The sequence below is a fragment of the Cariama cristata genome, unplaced genomic scaffold, assembly GCF_000690535.1.
Source record: "Cariama cristata isolate BGI_N322 unplaced genomic scaffold, ASM69053v1 scaffold14449, whole genome shotgun sequence".
NCBI lineage: Eukaryota > Metazoa > Chordata > Aves > Cariamiformes > Cariamidae > Cariama > Cariama cristata.
In genome coordinates this window covers 48,057-69,322 of record NW_009636473.1, presented here as the reverse complement: position 1 = coordinate 69,322, position 21,266 = coordinate 48,057, and the positions used below count along the sequence as shown (strand labels likewise).

General features: G+C 39.4%; 1 protein-coding gene across 1 annotated transcript in view; it reads right to left on the bottom strand.

The window, feature by feature from the left end:
* Nucleotides 1-1,494: 1,494 nt before the first annotated feature.
* The window catches only part of LOC104167623 (metabotropic glutamate receptor 8-like), a gene marked incomplete at its 3' end in the record, with an annotated part of 62,554 nt that continues 42,782 nt past the window's right edge, over nucleotides 1,495-21,266 (bottom strand). Inside the window, exon 2 of the mRNA XM_009707933.1 lies at nucleotides 1,495-1,711. Coding sequence (XP_009706235.1) covers nucleotides 1,495-1,711 — 217 coding nt within the window. The remainder of the gene's footprint in view (nucleotides 1,712-21,266) is intronic.

The window sequence follows — 21,266 nt, the reverse complement described above, 5'->3', positions numbered from 1 at the left end:
AAAATAATATTTAATGAATCTATTAGTATTAATTATTTATCTAATGACAATGGTCTTTTTTAATTCTAGGATCGATCAAGATCCAACTGACACAAACTCTTGCACCACTCTGAAGAATTCTCTCATATTTGTGGAAACAGGAAATGGTAAAATGTTCTGCGCACTTTATTTTTATTCGTTTGCTTTCAGAACTCAGCAGAACTAGCTGGGCTGCAAGATGGTTTCAAGAAAAAGTGATTTTCAGCCAATGAACTACTCAGTGAATGTCTGGGTCAGCCAATCTATTCGCTGCTGTTATTTGACACAATAGATAAACCGGCTCTTTTAGATCTGAACTCTGGAAGAATTATCCATGCCTTTGCTAACTCCAAATCAAATCACTGTATTGTAGTCAGCCTTGGCTCTCCCATGAAGACATCCAGGATCTAACAGCATTGATTAGAAGCTAGAAACAGAATATTTATTAGTTAACCAATCCAGCATATTATATAGACTGGTTCCCTAACGGCATAAATCACTGTGGTTTTGTCTTACTCCCAAATTCTTGTGAGTAGTCAGTAACCTTTATGGTTCAAGCATAAGTACCTGAAACACACATGCTCCTTCCTATATAATTGAGATGCTCTCTATATTTACTTGTAGTTATTGAAAATGGAAGATATTATCATATTTTCTCACCCAAGCTGACTTGAAAACCAGAGTTCATATGTACATGCCCTGAAAGTCAAATCCAGTAGATCAATCCAAGCTTTCTGAGGAAGGACAGGAAGGCTGTTTGTAATTATTTTTTTTTTTAAAGGATATTATTTTGTATCTTTTAACACTGTACTTAGTGAAAGACCAGTTCCACCCCGTTTCAAACCACTACTCATCATCTTACTCCTTGGTGTCCAAAACCCACCGCTCCTGAGAAACAGCCATTTTTTTCAAGCCAGAAGTAACTATGGCAGTGTGATTAAAAAAAATAATAATAATAAAAGAGATTTAAATATACTTCTCATAATAATGCCTGTATTCATATAGCACATTTCATCCTGAAGGAAAAACAAGAAGAGTATATCTTTGCTCTTCACAGATTTTTTTGATGTTTTTCAAATTCATCAAAATTAAAACCCTAGATTTATCAGTGTTGTAACATGAAAATAAGGTCTCATTGGATTATGATTTTCCTAAGCTAAACCAATCACATCTCCTCAAATCTGGCTGTAATTCAGCAGGTGGTTGCTTTTTGCCCCTAACTCAAGTTGCTCCCCCTTTCTGAAAGGGGCAAGACACATACATTTTTTGCCTCTATCAGGAGCTCTTCTTAAATTACTGCCAGAATTGTCACCTTGGCAGACGTGCAAGCAGCAAAATCATCCATAAACCCTTCCACTTGCGTCCAGGTAACACGCCTGCAGGTGTTCTGATCATACTGCGTAGACCTCAGCAGAGCTCAGTAATGCTCTGTAACCTGGCAGCTATAAATACAAAATCTGATAAACATGTACTCACCTACTTCTCTGGAGATCTGGGTGAACGCCTCCACGCCACTCTCTCCGTAGTTGCCTTCAGAAGCCAGTGTCGAGACGTAGTTCCAACCAAGGGCCGTCACGATGTCAACCATGGCCTGTGCTTGGTACGAGTCCGGTGGGACCACTCGAGAGAAGAAGTCATACCTGGTGTTATCACTCAGTTCTGGAGCTGTAGATGCATAGCTGATTTGAGGTATCTGCAAACAGAATGACAAGGCATTCAAGCCAATCTAATAAGGTTTTCCACTATATACTTGTATGTTGAAAGGCTTAAAACAGATTATGCACAGGCATTGTGCAGAACTATCTTGTTTTAATTAAATCAACTGATCATAAAGCATCTCAGATATTGTAAAATGTCAGTCACATCTTATTGTGTAACACTCTCACCAAGAAATAATGCATTCTGCTTTTCTCCAGATGTCATGATTCTTGACATCTAAGTGTAACAACTTCTTTTTTGATCCTGGCTCTGATAGGAACAGGTGAAGGAAAAAGGAAAGAAAAAAAAACCACAAGGAATTCTTACTATTACTACAGAGATGAAAAGGTCAGTTTTGATGACTGTGATTCTTAAAAATGCTACACTTAAATTTGACGAGTAAAATGCAGATTATTTCCATTTCATTGCTTTGTTTATTTATGTACCTGCATGTGTGCTTTCCCATTTTATTCCCATTTTTCAAGCTTTCCTTGTCATAGATTTTTGATTTTTCAGTTTTAATATAGTATTGTGCATGATTTAAGAATATGGAGACTATGTAGTTAATACCAAAAGCCTATCTGATGAAAAAAACACCTAAAAAAAAAAAGTATATAATATACATATAGAGAAGGAGAAAGGTTACAAGGATGGCAATCTTTGTAGAAACCACCTCATTACTCTTTGTAGAAACAAAAGAAAACAAAACCCCCCATTAAATAATTGAAATACATTTTTAAGATAAATTGTGATTTTCATCACAGGGGAAAAAAAAAAATCTAGCGTGATTTTCTATTAACTCTTATCTTAAATAAATGGTTTGGCAACATCCAGAAGAAACTGACAGTGAGTAATATTCAATTATTCTGAAGAGTATTTTGGTGCAAGAAAGTTTAATTAACATTTATGCTATCTTAAAAGGGGAACGATTTTCTCATTTAAAATGGTAAAACTGATGAAAGAGTCACTAGCTTGAAATGAAAGATACTCCAAATATTGCATTGTATTTGTAATCTCTATTAATAATAGGTACTTAATTCACATCTTATAAAACATAAAATAGTCTTCAAGAAAGCAATCTGAACGGAGTTCCTAAATTGATTCTGTTGAGAGCTGAATTTAGCAGTCCTAGATAACAAGTGATCTGGGAAATGCTCACTGTCATATTAGATGCTATAGCAGAAGGTTTCTGCATAACCTTTAGGTCCTGTACAGTGCTTCCTCATCACCACAAACTAAAAAAGGGATTTGAGGCAAGTATAAGGGATTCAAAGAGTCTGGTCATTAACCATACCTGCAAAGACAGTAGAGACTCTTACAGCCTGAGAAAAACAATTTATAGCCTAAGGGATGACAAAATCATTTCTCAGTCTGAAGCAAACAAAATAAACTCTTATGTATCTTGGCTATATTCTTCCTTAAGAAATTTTTTCTCATGGAAACGCCTCAGAATAAATAAACTGTAATGTTGTAATAGCAACAGCCAGAGAGAAGAGAAAAAAAGGAAAGGGAGGATCACAGAAAAAGTAAGCTAAAGGTTATATCTCATGGAAATCAGTATTCCTAACACAGCAAAGATCCACCAAGTAAAAATAAAGGATAAATTGTCCCTACAAAACTTGCCTTGTGTAAATTCCCCTTCTTTCAGAAAATGTTTGAAACATCTTTATCTCTTTACAGACAAGAGATTTTGGTCTGTAATAACACAACTATGCTCACCTAGAGGGCATATCATTCTCTTGCTAAATTTGCCCTATTACTCTCTAAAACAGTCATCTTTTTCCAGATGGAAAAAAATAAAGACAACCTCTGTAATTTTACTCATTTTGCTCCTCGGTGTGCCATTTTACAAATACTACAGCATTGTTGTTTTGCTGAAAGTTATTTCATCAATAATGTTCATAAAATTAAGACTAGTAAGAGATCTTTTAGATGGATACTTTGTCATTAAAAATCTTGAAGCCTAGACCACAGAGTTATATCCATTAACTTTCTCAGTTCCTGTTTCCCTTCAGGCATGAGATGAATAACAAATCCTAGATATGTGTTTGTAGGAGACTCATTGGTTCAACACAGCAATGAGATGTTTCAGATCAATAGAGATATTTTATGTACTATGAATATCAGTTATTTGGGGCACTGGAAAACGCCGAGAAGAGATGCTACTTTCCTATTTTTCAACTCTTTGTAGTCCAGCTTCTTCCCTAGAGTTATTTCTAATAACAGCGGAAGAAAACAGAAAGTAAATACTGTCCAAACCCAATACTGCAAAACGATTAGGCACACCTAGTAGGCTTAAACCACCACTGTTTTATAACAGTTTCTTTTAACCTCTGCCAATTTTGCACTAGCATGAAAGAACAATATGCCATGTAAAACTAGGGAGAAAGTCACTCTCTAAATAGCAAGACATCCCGAAGTTTTGAGAAAAATGGTTCATGCAAGGCAGTATGTAGTTATTTTCCTTATTTCTTTTTGTATACATCCCTCATGGTTATAGACACCACTTTACACTCAAGAATTTTCTCCCCAAAACTGGGAATCTCCCACTCAGAAATACCACATGGATTTCCTTCTGTGAAAGCATTTTATGCAAAGGTAAACAGAAACTTACTTCCTTGCCTGTGAAATCATTTTATGTAAAAGTAAAGAGAAACTTCCTTCCTTGCCTGCTTTTAAATGCACATTTGTATACAGGCGGGCACTGAAAAATAGCTTTAAAATTTGAGTTTCCGACAGTTACACAGTTACTGAAAAGACTCTGAACAAGACTCAAAGACATTGTTTGGCATGAAGACAAATTGTTACGATTTAGTGGTTCAATAATCCATGAATGAAAAATACATACACTAAAATGTAACAACTCTAGTTATGGACTGTAGGTTTAATAAACCATTTTACATGTCCCCAAGTACATTTTACAAGATAGAGCATAATGCTGCCTAAGCAAGGGAACTGTTATGCTCTATCAATTCAGTAATATGTGTTTTTAAAACTCCCTAAATACAGACTGTATTTATACTTTAAGTTCCACTGGCCCCTTGAGACACAAATTTGCATTTTGAAAGAGACTGGTAAAGGGGTTTTATATGTCTCATTTTAGATTTCTCAATCTAAATTTTCAAAATTAAATACATTATGTGTAACATTTACACTGTATTTAAGTGCTATCTAGCACTGTTAATAGCATATTTCCTTCTCTTTGGGGGGAAAAACAAAAAAAAAAACCAACAGATTATATAACCACATTTGAATCGGTTGTCACACAACAGCTGTCACATTCACTGACGATGGCTAAAAGCATTCATGTTTGAATGTTCATTGATACAGTTTTTCTGTTCTTTCCTACCCTAAGGTTTGGCCACTGCCTCCCATTAACCTACAATCTGCTGATGAACTCCCAACTTGTGACAGACTTGAACTCTACGACATTATTATACAGAGGAATTCATAGAAGTCTTATTTTAATTATGTTTTTAAGCTTGAGCTATCTATTAGATGTTTAAAAACAAACATTTATAGTGTGGTGCTTTGATACAATATCCAGTTTTAGTTATGTACCAGTCTTAATCCCAGTGCATACTGAACTACTGCTGAAACTACCAGCAATCCCTCAGTCCTTTAGTCTAAGTAGTGGCTTCATCTCATTCTATTATCCAGTCAGTGGCATCAGAAAATGATTCTGCATGCTTAAAAAAAATTAAACAATTTGAAATTAGAAAAAAAAAGAAAAATAAAACAATTGCTGATAACCAAGTAGAGCACCTAATCCTTCAACGTACATTCAAGTCAAAAGCAGCAGTCAAGAATGATCTGTTTTTCCTGGATCTTTTTGTATATATCTCCTAGCTGATTTAAAAATCTGTCTCTAAAGATCTCCCCTTCCCAGAGGATTAGAGAAGATGGAGCAGTGGCTTTGAGAACCAACTGCCCACAAAGCATGACTGTGGCAGCACTTCAAAGGGAGAACATCTGTATGAGATACCTACCAACGGTTACTACAGAACAGACTTCTATTCCCTGATGGAGAAGGCACAGACAACTTCTGAAGTGCCAAAGGCAGCTAACGACACTTCTCCCTTATTTCAGCCAAGCGGTAAATCACTTTCAGTTCCTCGTACACTGAAAATAAAAGCCACTCCCAAATCCAGGACTATTCATAGCGAAGCATCACCTTGGATCTGTTTGGTGGGTGCAGTGCTGGAATCCAAACCCAAAAACACAGAGGCGTTGCACTGAGGACAGCAGAGGAAACAACATGACCTACGTTTGCCCTTCCAGTAAAGTGTCTTCACCACAGCAGGCAGCTCTTAGTATGCCTTCTCTTCAATGACATGCTGTCCAAGTTTTGGACAGAAGTTCACTGGAACCTTTTTTTATTGAGCTTTCAAATCCATTTGCATGCTACACTTGTCAATGTAAAGTATCAGCTGGCCATTGCAAATGCCATCTTCCTTTATACAGCCTTTCAGCTGAAAGCATGATTTGGGAGCAGAGTAGCAGACAGTGAAATGAGTAAAGCTCATAAGAAAAAAGACCTGAGAAAGGAATCACCAGTAATTTTGAACATTACAGATTATAAGTTACACTCACAGCAGTAACTGTGCTGTGCAGTCATCCAGAGTAACGGGCTTAAATCACTCACATCTTGTTTCACTACCCACTCAGTCCTATCACTACTAACTTTAACATATCAACTAGCATTTTATTTCCCTTCTCCATTCTCTCGTCACTGAGCAGTCATTTTTTTGAGGAATATTAGCAATAGCACATTAAAAATAGTAATAATTGTAGCTAACAAATTGAAGTCAATAAACTTTAGGTTAATGATTGCTCAATATCAACTGGCATTTTACCACCAACTAATAAAGTTTGCAAAGGAGTAAAAGTGCTTGAAATAAAATTTGACTGTGGAAACATGTTTTCAACTTGGACAATTTTTTTTGAATTTTAAATGTCTATCATTAATGGCCCTGTCTTTTCAAGATTTTTATTCCCCCTTCTGTAGAGCAAGAAAGAGTTCTTTGTGAGAACAAAACAAACTTGCAGTAGTGAAACAAATCCTTAGGGTCTAGATATTGAACAGTTGCTGAATGACAGCTAAGGTCACTGTATTTTAGCGATTAGTCACATAATGCCATCAGCCAGAGCATCATCTTAGCCTGCTTTCACTTCTGAAAAACGTGTTAGCCTGCAATATAGTAATGCTAAAGTCATTCAAGGTAGACATTCAAGATTCAAAAGACTTTGATGAGGCTTAATAGCGTCTTACAGTATACCAAACAAGATTAAAAATGTTCTTTTTTGTTACTAACTGTAGGAGGAGATGAAATGCACCCTGAAACTGCTCATTTCTCTCCACTGACTATAAAGGGAGCCTGGGAGATTAATTCAACTGTTATAAACACACTATGTAGAACAATACTGTGAACAGCTACATGTCTTCCACTGAATCTCACAGTCCCACTTATTTTGGCCACACATGACTATTAAGACATCTGTGCACAGCTAATGATCAGCTTCCTTCTGCGATGTCTTTATCTTTCCATCTATGACAAAAACTCAATAGGTCACCCGTGCCATCATTAGGGACCTTGTTTCATTCACTTTCAGAATAAAGCAACTTTAAATCACCCTGGGAAAATATAATACATCAAGACTCAGTAATGTCTTTGGAGATGTGGGATGTCCCCTTCAATGCTCAGAGCAGCTGAGCAGGTTGACACCTCACCAACTCCACCAGGTACAAACCACCTCTGCTGGAGCGGATGTTGCGGAGAAGTTTCAGCAGATAAAAGTTTACTGATTCAGCCTCCTTCCATGGATTTTACGATGAGAAGGAGCAAACTGTGACAATATATTTTCCCAGTAGATGTCTACATGTATTCACTTCTATTTAAAACACATGTAATTCTAAACTATATTTATTTAGATGTATACACTTGATGCTCTCTCTGTATGTTAAGAACACTCAACCATAGTATTTATCATGGGTCCAGCAATGCATCTTGTTCAGGAATTACCACAGATTTCCATGCCCCACCCCAGCCCACCCACCCACCCCCAAAAAACCTTCCTATCAGCTACAACAAAAGCAAGAAAAAACAGGTATGCTTTTCACCGAGATTAATACAATTTAAAATGCATTTAATTCAAAAAAGTTTAGTAGAATTTAAGAGTTTTGGAAAGAGAAAGAACAAAAGTATAATCTGAAAGCTGCCATTAGCTGACTTCACTTGGAAGGCAGGAATTTTTTTAAATCCATTTGAATTATTCCAAGTAATTTTTTTGCAGTAAATATCACAGCAGTTCCTGTCAATTCATATACCTAATGATGAGGAGCTAATGATAAGGTCGTTTCATATCTTTTGGAAGTTCCCTATATGTTTGTATGAGTTTTGTGCAAAGATACAGTCTTTGTGATAAAACACAACATAGCTACTGCTATCTTTTCCCCCAAACACAGGGACAGAAGTGATCCATCACACCTAAATGTTTCTGAGCTGGGAAGGGTAAATTATTTTACTCTTTCTTTTCACTTCCTATTACTCTTTTGCTGGCTTTACTTCTGTTGCCATCAGTTACCTTCTGAAGACATATTCCTGAGTAGAATATATCTTCAGTGAGCTGCACTGATCTTTTCATGAGTAAAGGACATAGCTAAGAATCAACACAGGACACTTTGTTGCCAACAAAATTATTTCTGCAACCATCATAGGTTGGTCTGGTATGTGAAAAATTACAGAGGCAGATGCAATCGCCAGCCCAGTGGAAATATGGGGATAAACTCAAACATGCAAATCCTCATTCTTTAACGATTTTCTCTTTTTTAACTCAAAGAGAAACACACTCTTTATCTATCACACCTATTTCTGAGGTTACCTCTGGTGGTCAAACAGACTAGCAACTACGGTATTCTGAATAAACTGAATTACCCTAGAAAAAGTAATTTTTTACAGTTAATACACATAATCATATAGTACCAGATTATGGGCTGAAAAAATATTGAAGTGCGATTGCATTGCATTCTATCCCCACCAGCCAGAAAATATCTTTCATAAAGTCTAACCAGACATGCTACAGCAAGCATATTTCAGTTTGTGACCTGCTGTGCTGCCCTGGTAGAAAAGGATGTGACAAAGGAGGAATGTGCATAATATAAGGTGTTTGAATTTCAGAAGTAGTTTTCTTCCAGTGGGCTGAAGTAGGTCAGGGACTCATTAGTAGTCATTACTTTTAATTACATACAACAGATACTATAGAAGAAAAAAAAAAAATAATAATAATGTGATAGCACAATCTCAAGGCCCAGAATAGATGCACTATCTACACCACAAATTCACCACTCTGGAAAGTACGGGTCTGTGCTGTGTGATGCACTTTAGGGCAAAAACATTAAAAGGATATTTATGCATTACGAACATTTTTACAGCTGAAGCACATCTTGTCACACTGTGCATTGCTCTGTAACTCCAGGAGGATGAGAATCCATCTAAGGACAGCTTGAACTGTCATCAATGTTCTGTGCAAGGAAGTCTATTGATAAATGTTTAACAATGGCATTTTCTCAGTACGGGAGCTCTATTCTGGTATTTCCACATCATTTTAAATCCTGGGGTTTGCCCCTCTGAAAACCAACTACGTTAAGTAGTTGCACATTAAATTATCCACCATCTGTAGGCAGCCTCTTTCTAAATATTTTAAACCCAGCTGAGGTCCAGGCACTGAATGATAAATGGAAGCAGCAGCAGATCAAATGAGTAATATTCATACTGAGATCAAATCACAAGGAGGGGAGAATGAGCTTGGGAATGGCTGTTAGCTCTTCCTGCATCGTTTCTTATGTTCTCCAATCATCAGATCAAACGGGAAGCCAAGGATGGTCAGATAGCTTTAGGGACTTCTTAAACTATTAAAATTCCTTTTCTACTTGTTGGGGAAACCCACACTTAATTATGTGTATCAATATGTTAGACTTGTGTCAATCTCTGCTGAGCACAGTCTGAACTCTGATATTTCAAAGCTTTTTTAGCCCTACTTTCCTCATTAGAGCTTGTCATGTCAGTGTCTGGAACTGTAATATCTTTTGATGAGTTTGAGTAAAATACATATAGATGTGCATTACTTTTGGTCTGAACTAACAAAGCCAACTTTTTATTATTATTCAGCAGTAATAAATTTACCTAGTAGTTCATAAAGTATTCCTCAGTCCAAATCAGGTTTCCTTTACATTCATTTACTAATTAGTACCATAGAGAGCACTGCAGGCAACTTCAGAGACTCACCTGTGGGGACATGCAGTTGTCCACAGGAATTTTTCTGATTACAGAGACCATCACTATGGAAAAAGAGGGTGGTCTCAGCAGGACGCAAGATGGGTGCTCTGCTTAATGGACAATTCTGATCTTTGCATTCACGTTTTAATGCTGCAAAGCTACTTCAGCTTACACCACTGGCTGAGCAGTAGTACTATCCTTTTGCTACCCATGCTGCCAGCTTAATGTCATGAGATACAAGTAACTGAAAAATATCATGAGGAGAAAAAGCAAATTTTGTATTGTTGACAGCTCCCTCCACAGTTGTGGACAACGTGAAGATATGTAGACAGGGCTCAGCTGGCCAGACACATATGCCCAGTGCTTCCACGGGTGCTTTCGCGTGTTCTAGGGTATGCTGCCTGCACTTCAGCTATGGCCCCAGAAAGCCCAGCTTGCCTGTAATCTGCCTGCCCCACGCTAATGACCTGGGATACCTCCCATCAGAGTGCATTACGGGAATCCCTATGATTCACCATAGCTAGGGATTCCTTCTGCAGCATAGGCGGCTCATACGGTATTATATAAAGCATCATTTTAAATCCATTTATTACAGACTTGGAAGAAGTAAAATGAAAGTGCCCCTTTTCTGTGTTCAGATTATTTTTTTCTGTTTCTTAAAACAATCAAACTTGGCAGTTAAACAATTTTACCTTGAGTTTTTAACCTTAAAAGTTACAAGAAAACATTAGCCAGTCCCAAAGCAATTTCCAAAAAGTTAAATGTTTCCTGTATTACCACAATGAAACGCTAACTCCAGTTGCTACTGGTAGAAAAGTTGAAGAAAAAAGTAAAACATTTCCAATCAAAAGATTGGAACTTATCTATGAATTAGGCTCTGAGGCCCCATGGGAGTGATATCCAAGCCTTCCTTTCTATTCAAAATATACTTTATTTTAAAAATAGTAGGGTGGCTGTGGAAAAAAGGCATCCTCCTCCACATGGTTCCTGAACACCATATGGCAATGCCTCTTGTTTTCCATCATTATCAGATTTCCATTCTGATTTCTGACTTAAACACCATGTTTCATCACTGCATTGATCCATGATTATCTTATCAAAAACATCATGGCAAGCAGACAGATGAAAATCAAGGCAACTCAAGCAAGAGTACAACAGTGTATTTACAAAGTAGGACTACGTTGTCACGGGTCTAAAGACTCTCTGCAATAACTCCTACAGAATTTTGGAAAGTTGTGAAAACCTAAATATTTAAAATCCATGAACTGGATAGGTGCAGGATGCAGGATTCATGGCGGGGGTGGGGGGGGGGGGGGGGCGTCACCAAACAAAAATACTGACTAGATAAATTAATTATGTGATAAAAGTGATTTCAAATAAAAGAAATAACCTAGTATTTGTTTCCTTGTGTCTAACAGCATCAGAGTCTGAAATCCTCAAAAGTACAACCTGGCTGCCAATGGGCTAATCTTACCTGGCCCTTTTGAAAATCCCAGCCTTGCAACATAAAAAAGCAGATATAAGTGCATTATCCATCATTTGGGGATTGTTCACAACAATAACTATCACAATCTCAGCCTAGAAAAAAGAAGCCCCCTAATATGGGCTCAAAAGTACATTGTACAAAGTATACCTCATCGCTTCCCTCCACCACAAAAACTGTATTGAAACCTGCATGTCTGAGCACATGCAGCAACTTTGTACCCACTATTTCCACTGGGGCATTCTGCAGACAGTCTTTAGGGTCTCTGTCAAGGACATGGTGCTTTGGAGACTGCTCTGCAGCCAAAAAGTCAGAACAGCACAAACAATGCTCAGAGTCTTCCTAACTGGATAGTAAGGTCAAAGAACTCTGAAAATTAGAGCTTAAGGGAAAAGAAAAAATAGCACAATAGCCTCCATAAAATACCCATAATAATACATGGTACCAAAGAAAGTAAAACAATCAGCTTTCACAAATACCTGTATTTCATTCAGATAGGATAGGTACAACATTACAAATCATACTCAACACACGCAAACAGATCACAGCACAAGGAACTTGTGCACATGGTCAGGCATATCAGAGTCTGAACTTGTCCATCGCTTCTTTTGACCCTGCCAGTAGTTATGAGTAAAGTTTCCAAAAAGGAGTAAGATTGCCATGAAAGTCAGGAATTACAAAAGAAATTATTATATTTCTATATAAAAATAACGTGTGTATGTATAAAATACGTACACATACACACACACGTATTCCATGTGTTGGGCCCTTTTTCTTTCCTTTCTGACAGAGTGGTTAGTGGTTTGTACTTCCCCACTGGGGAGGCTACCCAAATCTTGTTTCTAAGCTGATATTGTTAGTGACCCAAATTAAGCAAGAAGATGAGCTTTAAGAAAAGCACAGCTTGAAGGGAATAAGATCGCTTGAAAAAACAGAGAGATCTTGTAGAGGTTTCCTACTTGTACAGCAGCATATTCTTAGTTTCTCCATTTAAAGGGGAGAATTAGAATATTGGGGAAAGCTGTCTAAAAATAGTTCAATGTGATTTCTTATTGAACTGTTCTCTACTTCCTATACATAGGTACTTTTCTCTGACACTTTCCTCCTTTCTTCCTGTAACTCATAATTACTTTCTTTCCTCAGACATTTCAAGAACTTATAGTTCCCTCCTGTTATCTTCTTGATGTTCTCTCTCATTCCTCTACGTGAACATCTCCTTCTTCCCAGATATTCCTTTTCCTTCACACCTGGTTTCACTACCTCTTCTTAGTCCCTTCTCAGTCACAACTTGACTGAACTGAGAAGGATAAGTAAACAGTGATTAGTTTCTAAAAAGCTGATTTAGGATTCTCAGTTCCAGTTCTGCTTTTCCCCTTTGGCAGCCTACAGTTCAGAGATACTGAATGTTTCCACTTGGCCCAGCAGAAAGGGCAAAGGGGAACTCCTCTTCTGTGAAATAAGGCTGGACAGGGTCACTTCTAACACTTGTCTACCGAGTAAGGCTTCCTTCCCCATAATAGGTATTTTTGCTCTCCGACTGCATTGAGAACATGTCCGCAAAGTCAGCAAAGCAATATTTGATGTAGGAAAAAAGCCTATATTGGATGGGCATTTCACATCATTTCTGCAAATTCTCCTTTTCCCTATTTTTATTCATTGCAATTTAAGTACAAATCAGTTTACTGTTATCACCACCATACAGCCTTGTTTGAGTGCTAGCCTTAGCCTTCCCAGCTAGTGTGATGGAGATTTCCTTCCTAGCTGTGACTCTCCAATATCTCGAAGTCCAAATACAGATAATATATAAGTCCTTTTGAAGGTTCTTAAAAGTCCTCCTCAGTTAGCTTGATCCTGTAAGTCTGGCCCCACCATGAACACCCTACTTCAGAGCAGCTCTGCAGGATGCTGAAAGAAGAGGGGCTGAGGAGCTTTCAATAAGCTCAAAAAGCTCCATCACTCATTTTTTTTCCCCATTTCAGCAATCCCAGTAACACCCCATATTTCTGACAGGATGTCATTAGTCAGGGGCAGGGCTTGCTGACAACCACTCTCCACTGCCCTGAGGAGTAGCTCCTCCACCTGCCTTCACGCCTGCAGTTACCAGCGCGCCTTTCCAGGCACTGCCTCAGCAGGCAGCCAAGGCAACCCTGGCCCCGCGGCTCCACACAAACCTTCACTTTCACCTGAAGGGGAACAAAACGCTCACGTCAGCCCACAATGTATTTCACAAAATTCAGTGTCTTTACTTTGGTAGAACAAGAAACCAGTTGGTCCTGTTCTGACCAACTATTGGGAACCTTTATACTCTTCAACTGTTGGAGATTTTTCCTTCGAATGATGCAAAACACCCATTTTTACAAACCCAGCTTTAGTACAGATCTTTTTAAGAGAACCCCATGTTTACCAGACAGCATTTCAGTCTGCAGCTACTGTATGCAGTGCATCAGTGCACTGATCAGTAGTCTTTGGAAATCTTTTGTATATTGTGCACAAATGATTTGTATTAGGAACTAGAGTATCACTGTACCACTTCTGAATACTACAGCAGCTTTTGATGAGTGAACATCTTTTATTTTGAAATTGTCCTCCCTCAGTCTGTTGCTGCATATGTTAAAAGACCCCATCAAAACCAAGATTACACTAAACTAGATTTAAAAGTGTCAAGTACATTGAATAAACATTGGAGACATCAAAAACCTGAGTGGATGCTCCTGATGACAAGTGGTGTGGGAATGCCAGCCTGTGCTGAGCCTGATACAATTCCGTTTCCATCTACTTATTGAAATTACTTCACAAATACATTTCTGCGTATCAGTGTCATCTATCTAGTTCCAGGCACTGGAAGAGCTGGTTTAAAATTGGCAGCTGAAAGACATCAACATATTTTTCCATGGAATATCAATGTCATTTACATCTCTTTCAAAAAAAAAAACCCAAAACCACACACACCAACCCACACAACTTTGAAGAATTTGGTTTTGATGTCTTTAGTCTGTCTTCTCCTTTACAGTTTGTAGATCTTACTTTTCAATCATAAAAGCAACAAAGCATGGAGGTTTACTGGAACAGAATTTGCGGGCTCCGTCTGGCACGTGGGCTGCCTATGTAACATATGGTGAAGTTAAGCACCTTGGAATAGGATTCACATGATTCTTCCTGAGCTAGCCAGTAGGAAATACCAAGCAAGAGATGTGTCCAAGATCGTATTTCTTTGGCACAGGTGGAAGCAAGACTCCAGTTAACAGCCCAAAGTCATCTTCCACACATAAGACTGGTTCACATTTGTCTTCTAAAAACAAGTCTGGAGAAAAGGACAATGTTCTCATCTCTATTTATTTTTTAAAGAAGAGCTAGTTGCCGCAGGGCCTGCGTTTACACACTCGCATCTCCACTCTTAGTTGGGAGCCCTTGTTATGTGTAGGGCTGATGACCTCCCTCAAGTCCCTTTCCTTTAGGTTAGAAACCAATACAGAAAGGGTTATAGCAAACACCAAAGCGTGAAACATGGCTCTTATGTCACCTTCAGAATGCATACAGCCTGAACCAAATCTCCCACGGGATTGCTCTAACACTGAGACACTGGCCAGACTGAGATGGGGAGGACTCTCTCACCCTCCCATGGCAGCAGGACCCTGCATGGATGAGTTGCTGGAGAACAAACAAGCACAGCAGACACGACTGCACAGCTCTGCACTATATCTGAGCTGGGGCCGGTCTCAGGGTCTGGTCTTCACTTCTTGAGGTACATTTGACACTCATTAAAATATTGTTTGCCAAACACGCAGGCAATAAGCTAACTGCCAAGGTGGTAGCCCTCGTGGGGAAATGCACTCACAGAACTCTAAGTGCTAAGAGAACTTTACTTGCCAAAATTAGACACAAGAAGTTTCACAGAACCAAGAACATCTCTACAAATCACAGACTGAGATGTCCCAGTGCCACTTTAGGCACATAACATGGCTGTGTGAGGTCTTACTTATTTTATCTGGGCTAGGTAGCCCAAACATAACTCCTCAGATTTATGAAAACAATTAAGGAGTCTAGTTGTATTATACAGTTTCCAAATGAATTTACAAATCTTCCATGTCAATTTTCTAAAGAATTGCAATTTCACTCCCTATTAGGATAAGAGAAATTTCTGCCTGACAGAATTCCCCATACAATTGAAGGAAGTTATTTTCTATACATTTGTATGTCAATCAGAGTCTTATCTGTTATTGCTGAGCATTTTTCCCTGCACACTTTATAAAATATACCCTTTCCACTCACTCAATTTGGCTGAGTCAGCAATTAGCAATATTTTACTCAAGAAAGAGAAAAATTTTGACTTTCGATACACAGGTGTCACAACAGTCAGACTAACAAGAGCGAATTGTTTCAAATACACTTCTCCATGTTCAGGGGACAGTTTTGTACAGAAAACAAAAGAGTGCAAACAGAGCTACCACCAGTGCCTGCGCTGGTGGCCAATAGCCCCAGACTCTCTCTACCACCTAGGGTGCCAAAGCCAAGAGCACCTGCAGAGGTCGGCTCCCCCTCTGCACAGCCTGCTGGACACAAGCCTCAGGGCCAGAGTCTCCAGAGCCTGCTCTGTCCTGCAGCCGACTGCAGAGCAAAACCTGATTTTCAGATGGGCAGTTGGCTGCAGAAACCCAGGCCCTCACGTCTGGTGCTTTGCCAACACGTGGGGAACCACAGGTGAGAACAGAGCGTGCCTCCTTACCCCAGCACAGCCTCGCAGGACGCAGAGCATGGCTGTAGTGCCACAGCGGGCAGGAGCAGAACTGCTCACCCTGCCGTAAGGGAGGCAAAGGCTTTGAATTTTTCTTGGTAACCCGAGAATGAAACCCCAGACGAAGCTTCTGCAACTCAGGTGGGATGCCAGCACGGCTGCCCCTCCTTTCAGTCCTGTGGGATCACAGTCAGGGGCTGCACACAGAGACGGCGAACTCACAGCTCCGCACTACGCTGTGCCGGAAAGCACGGAGCATCTTGCGACTGCATCAACAGAAAGAAGCCAGCATTTCTGGGACGCTTCATTCACTTTGCTTCTAGTCAGGAATATGTCAGTGACAACGAGACACTAAGTGCACAGGGAGTACCATCACTTTAAAGTCTATACATTAAGTTACAGGGCCACAAAAAAGCTCAGCAAATACTAGTAGCTGGCTAGACAGGAGATCATTTAAATCTTTGCACAAGAGCTAGGCCAGCCACATTATACGATCGCTTTTTCCACACAATGATTTTTATTTTCCTCCTCTCACATGAGAACTGCTCACTTCAAATCACAAGTTACTGACATTATTAGTGATATTTTCTCAACTTTTCCTATAAGCAAAGAAACAAACAGAAAAAACCCTCTTCAGACCTCTGTTTCACAGTTTGGATGCGTACGTGTCACACAATACAGAAAGCACTACCAAGAAGCCTTTGTGCATGGAAATTACTGGGTAGGTTCCATGTTATCATTTCACCATATATGTTGGAAATCTCAGATCCACAGAAGAAACTTCCAGAAAGACAACAAACAATCAGGCTCTCATTTGATGTGAGCATCAGCCTCTCCTTACCATAATTCCTGAAGCTATAGAACAAAACTAATGCATATTTCTTTTGTTCCCTAAATTGACTACTCAGAAAATGTAAGGCTCAAGTCCCAAACTCTCTAAGTTCACTATCCAAGTGCTTAAGGTCAAGGAAGCTTTTCATAGACGTGGAATTTTACCTGAAAGCAGCAGCTGAAGAATCAGAATCAAACAGACGATCAGAAATGTGATCTCACATACACCTTTTTTAAAGCTTCTGTATACACGCCTACATATTCTCAAGAAATAAGAAGCACTTGAGATTCTTCTCACACTGCATCAATTTCCACATCTTATCTCACTTCAGCTCATACCTGCTGCAGAAATTAAATCTAAGAAAAAAAAATTAACATGCTGAAACCTACCAGTTAATAATACATTCCTGTTGTACAGGCAGAACAGGTTAATTTGTTTTATCTGTTTAGAATGCAAAAAGCGGCAAGTTAAATACTGAACCCTCTCTCAGAATGTGAAAAATATATTATCCTTTTTATTGACTGTAAACATTCAATCTAAAGAACATTTGGAAAGTAAAGTCTGGAATACCTGCTTTGATTAGTCAACAGATGCTCTACAGAGTCAAAACTTACTTACTCCCTGAGTTCTGACTTTTATTGTTAACCCAAACAATAACAAAATAGAAACCTAAGCTTTTTTTTCCCCCAACTGACTATATCAGCAGCAGCTGTCTAAAAACTAACTTTGCTCTAATACTTGATTATATCTGCTTCAGGGAAAGTTTCCTGTATCTCAGATAATTTCCACCTGCTTGTATGAGTCACCTGTTAGTACAGCTGTTTCTTAATGGTACTGCCTTGCAGCTGAGATAAGAGTGAATTCAACAACTAAAGATCAAGAGGTAATTTGATAGTCTAATACATTAGTTTCTTCCACTGACAGAAAACTTATTTCCTTATGTAAATAAAATCATGACATGATCCAGTAGCTAAAATGAGGAAAGTAAAAAATTAGGACTAGAAATAAGATAAAGATACTTAATGCTGAAAGCAACAAATAATTGGAAAACTGTGCTGGACTCTACTTCTTGGTATCTAGTGTAAGATAGCAGAGTACAGAGCCCAGACTTCAGATGAGCAGACTTCGATTTATTCAGGAAACTGCTGGGTGTGATCCTGTGACAGCTCTGAAAAGTAAAGAAGTTCAGAGAAGTTGGCGGGTCCTTCAGACAGCATCTTACAAGTGCAAGAGCAGTCCTGCCCAATATTCAGGAAGACCAGCAAAATTATCAGATAATCTGCCTGACTGAGCAGCGAACGTATGGTGTAGAGACACTAAAAGGCAATATAGAGGAGGAGGATGCAGGGACCAGGTATAGGAATATAAAAACATTGCTTGGGCCCACAGGGACGGTTGTCAGAAAAGCCAAAGCTCACCTACAGTAGAAGGGACATCAAAAGCAGCAAAAATAGCTTCCACCAATACCTTCATAGCAAAATGCTGACAAGGACAATGTGGGCTCATTGCTGAATGGGGTGGGTGATTTAGTAACAGCAGACACAAATAATGCAGAGATATTCGATGCCTTCTTTTCTCCAGTCTTCACCAACAAGGTTTCTCAGGTGTCTCTGCTTACTGAAAGGGTTCACAGAGGAAAACAACTTGCAGTGGATGACAATCAAGTCAGGAATTACTTTAGATAAATCACCCCATGCATCCCTATTGGGCTGCAGCCAAAGGTTCTGAGAGAACTGGCTAATATCCTTGCAAGATCATTCTCTATCACCTTTGAAAGGTCCTGAAGACTTGGAGAGGCACCTTGTGACAGGAAATGTTGCACCCCAGCTTCAAAAAAGGTGAAAAGAAGAACCAGATCGGCCTCACCTCAGTCTGTGGAAAAATCATGGAGTGAGTCTTCTTGGAGTACACCTCTGGATACACAAAGAAGATGATGACTGGAAGCAGTCAGCATGGATCTACCAAGGGCAAATTATGCCTGACCACCCTGACTGCTCTCTACAATACAGTAATGGGATCTGTGGTCAAGGAGAGAGAAGAGGATGCCATTTAGCTTGACTTTAGCTTTTCACACTGTCTCCCACAGTATTCTTGTATCCAAGTTACAACTTTACAATCTGGTGGTGAACAACTGGACAGGTAAAAATCCAGCTGAATGATCAAGGGAGGGTCATGATTAAGGGGCCATAGCCCATCTGGAGGCTAGTAACAAGTTGTCTACCACATGGGTCTATCCTGGGACCCATCCCATTTAATGTTTTTACCAGTGACCTGCAAGTCATTCAGATGATGGAGTGCACTCTCATGAAGTTTGCAGATTACACCAAACTGGAGGAAACAGTGGATGCAGGGCAGGGCTGTCATACAAAGGGACCTAGACAGGCTTAAGGAACAGGCCAACAGGATACTCATGAAATTCAACAAGGACAAATGCAAATCCTTGCACCTTCGAAGGAATTGCTCCTTGCAATGATACAGGCTGGGAACTAATGAATGAGGAGCAGCTCTGTGGAAAAGGCCCCAGGGCTCTGGAAGACAGCAGCATGAGCCAGCAGTACCCTGGCAGCAAAGAGGACCAGCAGCATCCTGGGCTGCAGAAACAGGAGCAGTACATCAAGGGAAGGGATTATCACCCTCCACTCATCATTGTTAAACCACATTGGGAATACTGTGCGAAGTTTTGGGTCCCTCAGTGCAAGACAGATACAGATAAAACAGACTAAGTTCAGCAAAGGGCCCCCACGATGGCTGGGAGCTGAAGCTCTTGCCTGTGAGAAGAGGCTGAGGGAGCTGGGATTGTTCAGCTTGGAGCAAAGTTGGCTGGAGGGGAACTGAACAACAGCCCTCCAGCACCAGAAGATGCAGACAGACTTCACAGCCATGCATGGTGGCAGGGTGAAAGACAACAGGCAAAAATTGAAACAAGAAATGTTCAGACTGATATGAGGAGAAACTTTTTCACCGTAAGGACAGTCAGGCAGTGCAACAGGCTGCCCAAAGAGTTTTTCTCCATCCTTGGGGGTTTTCAAGACCCAACTGGATAAAGACCTGAGCAACTGGTCTGATCACATAGCTGAACTTGCTCTGAGCAGTAGGCTGGTTCATCCTACCACACTGACGATAGGACTGAGCTTTGAGTTAGTTGTCCTCAGTACTCCCTGTAATTCATTAAGAGAGACAAGAATCTCCGCTAGGTAGTTCACATCTAAATGGACTGATAAACATCTACTGGAGACCTATTTGTCTCCAGTGACTGCAGAGAGAACTTAAAGTCACAGCGTAAATAATATTCAGATATTTTTCTGTGTACCAAAGAACCAGCTAATATTTGTCTCAATTCTTGTTTGAATTTAGAATTTAAATGGAAGTAGGCATTATTTGACCTAATTTTAGTCCTTCTCTGTGTCCTGACAGAGGAAAGTAAATATAACACAGTCATTCCAAACATGCAAGATCCTAAACCTGTACAGTTTTTGTTGCTACTTTAGGAATTACAGCTGTACAGTTAGGTGTTGGGGTTACTTTCTCTAAGACTTCCTGTGGGGAAAAGAAGGTATATTAAATTTCATTCAGTAAATCATGAAAATTATAAAGGAGGTGTACAAAATGTTGCTGAACCTTAAAAAGCAAACAGACATTAAAGATTTCATAGTAAATAAAGAGACTTCCAACTGTATGGGCAGGAATAGCATGCTGCAACAGCACAAAACCAGGAATTTGCACTGAACCAAGAAATAAACTCCCACAATTTCTTAAAATATGCATATATGCACATGCAGAGAGTGTAGGAATAGAGCGCAGCAAGAACTGAGGTCCAGCTCCTGTCGGTAACGGAATCTACTCCACTCTGCCGTAGCCTGAGGGGGGGCCCTCACTAGCAAAATGCCAAGGGATTTCTTGGCTCCTCATGCATCCTGGTTTTGATGCCATAATACGGGCATTAAATAAGGCAAGGCACATGTGCATCTCGCTCTGCTAAGGTCCAGTTTCCAGAGGTACATGCTGTTCTCACATGAGGAGCACCACTAGCCCTAAAGACCACAAGGAAAGTGAAAGATGTCTTCCAGGACTTCCTTCTCTTTTTCCTATACAGAAGAAATGCCTTGCTGAGAATGACAGTCTTCATCTAGAAAACTCAAGATATTTTAGCAAAATGCTGTTTGTGTATTTGTTTAAAAAAAAAAACCAAAAAAACACAATTAAAAATTTTGAAGCACACATCAGTTC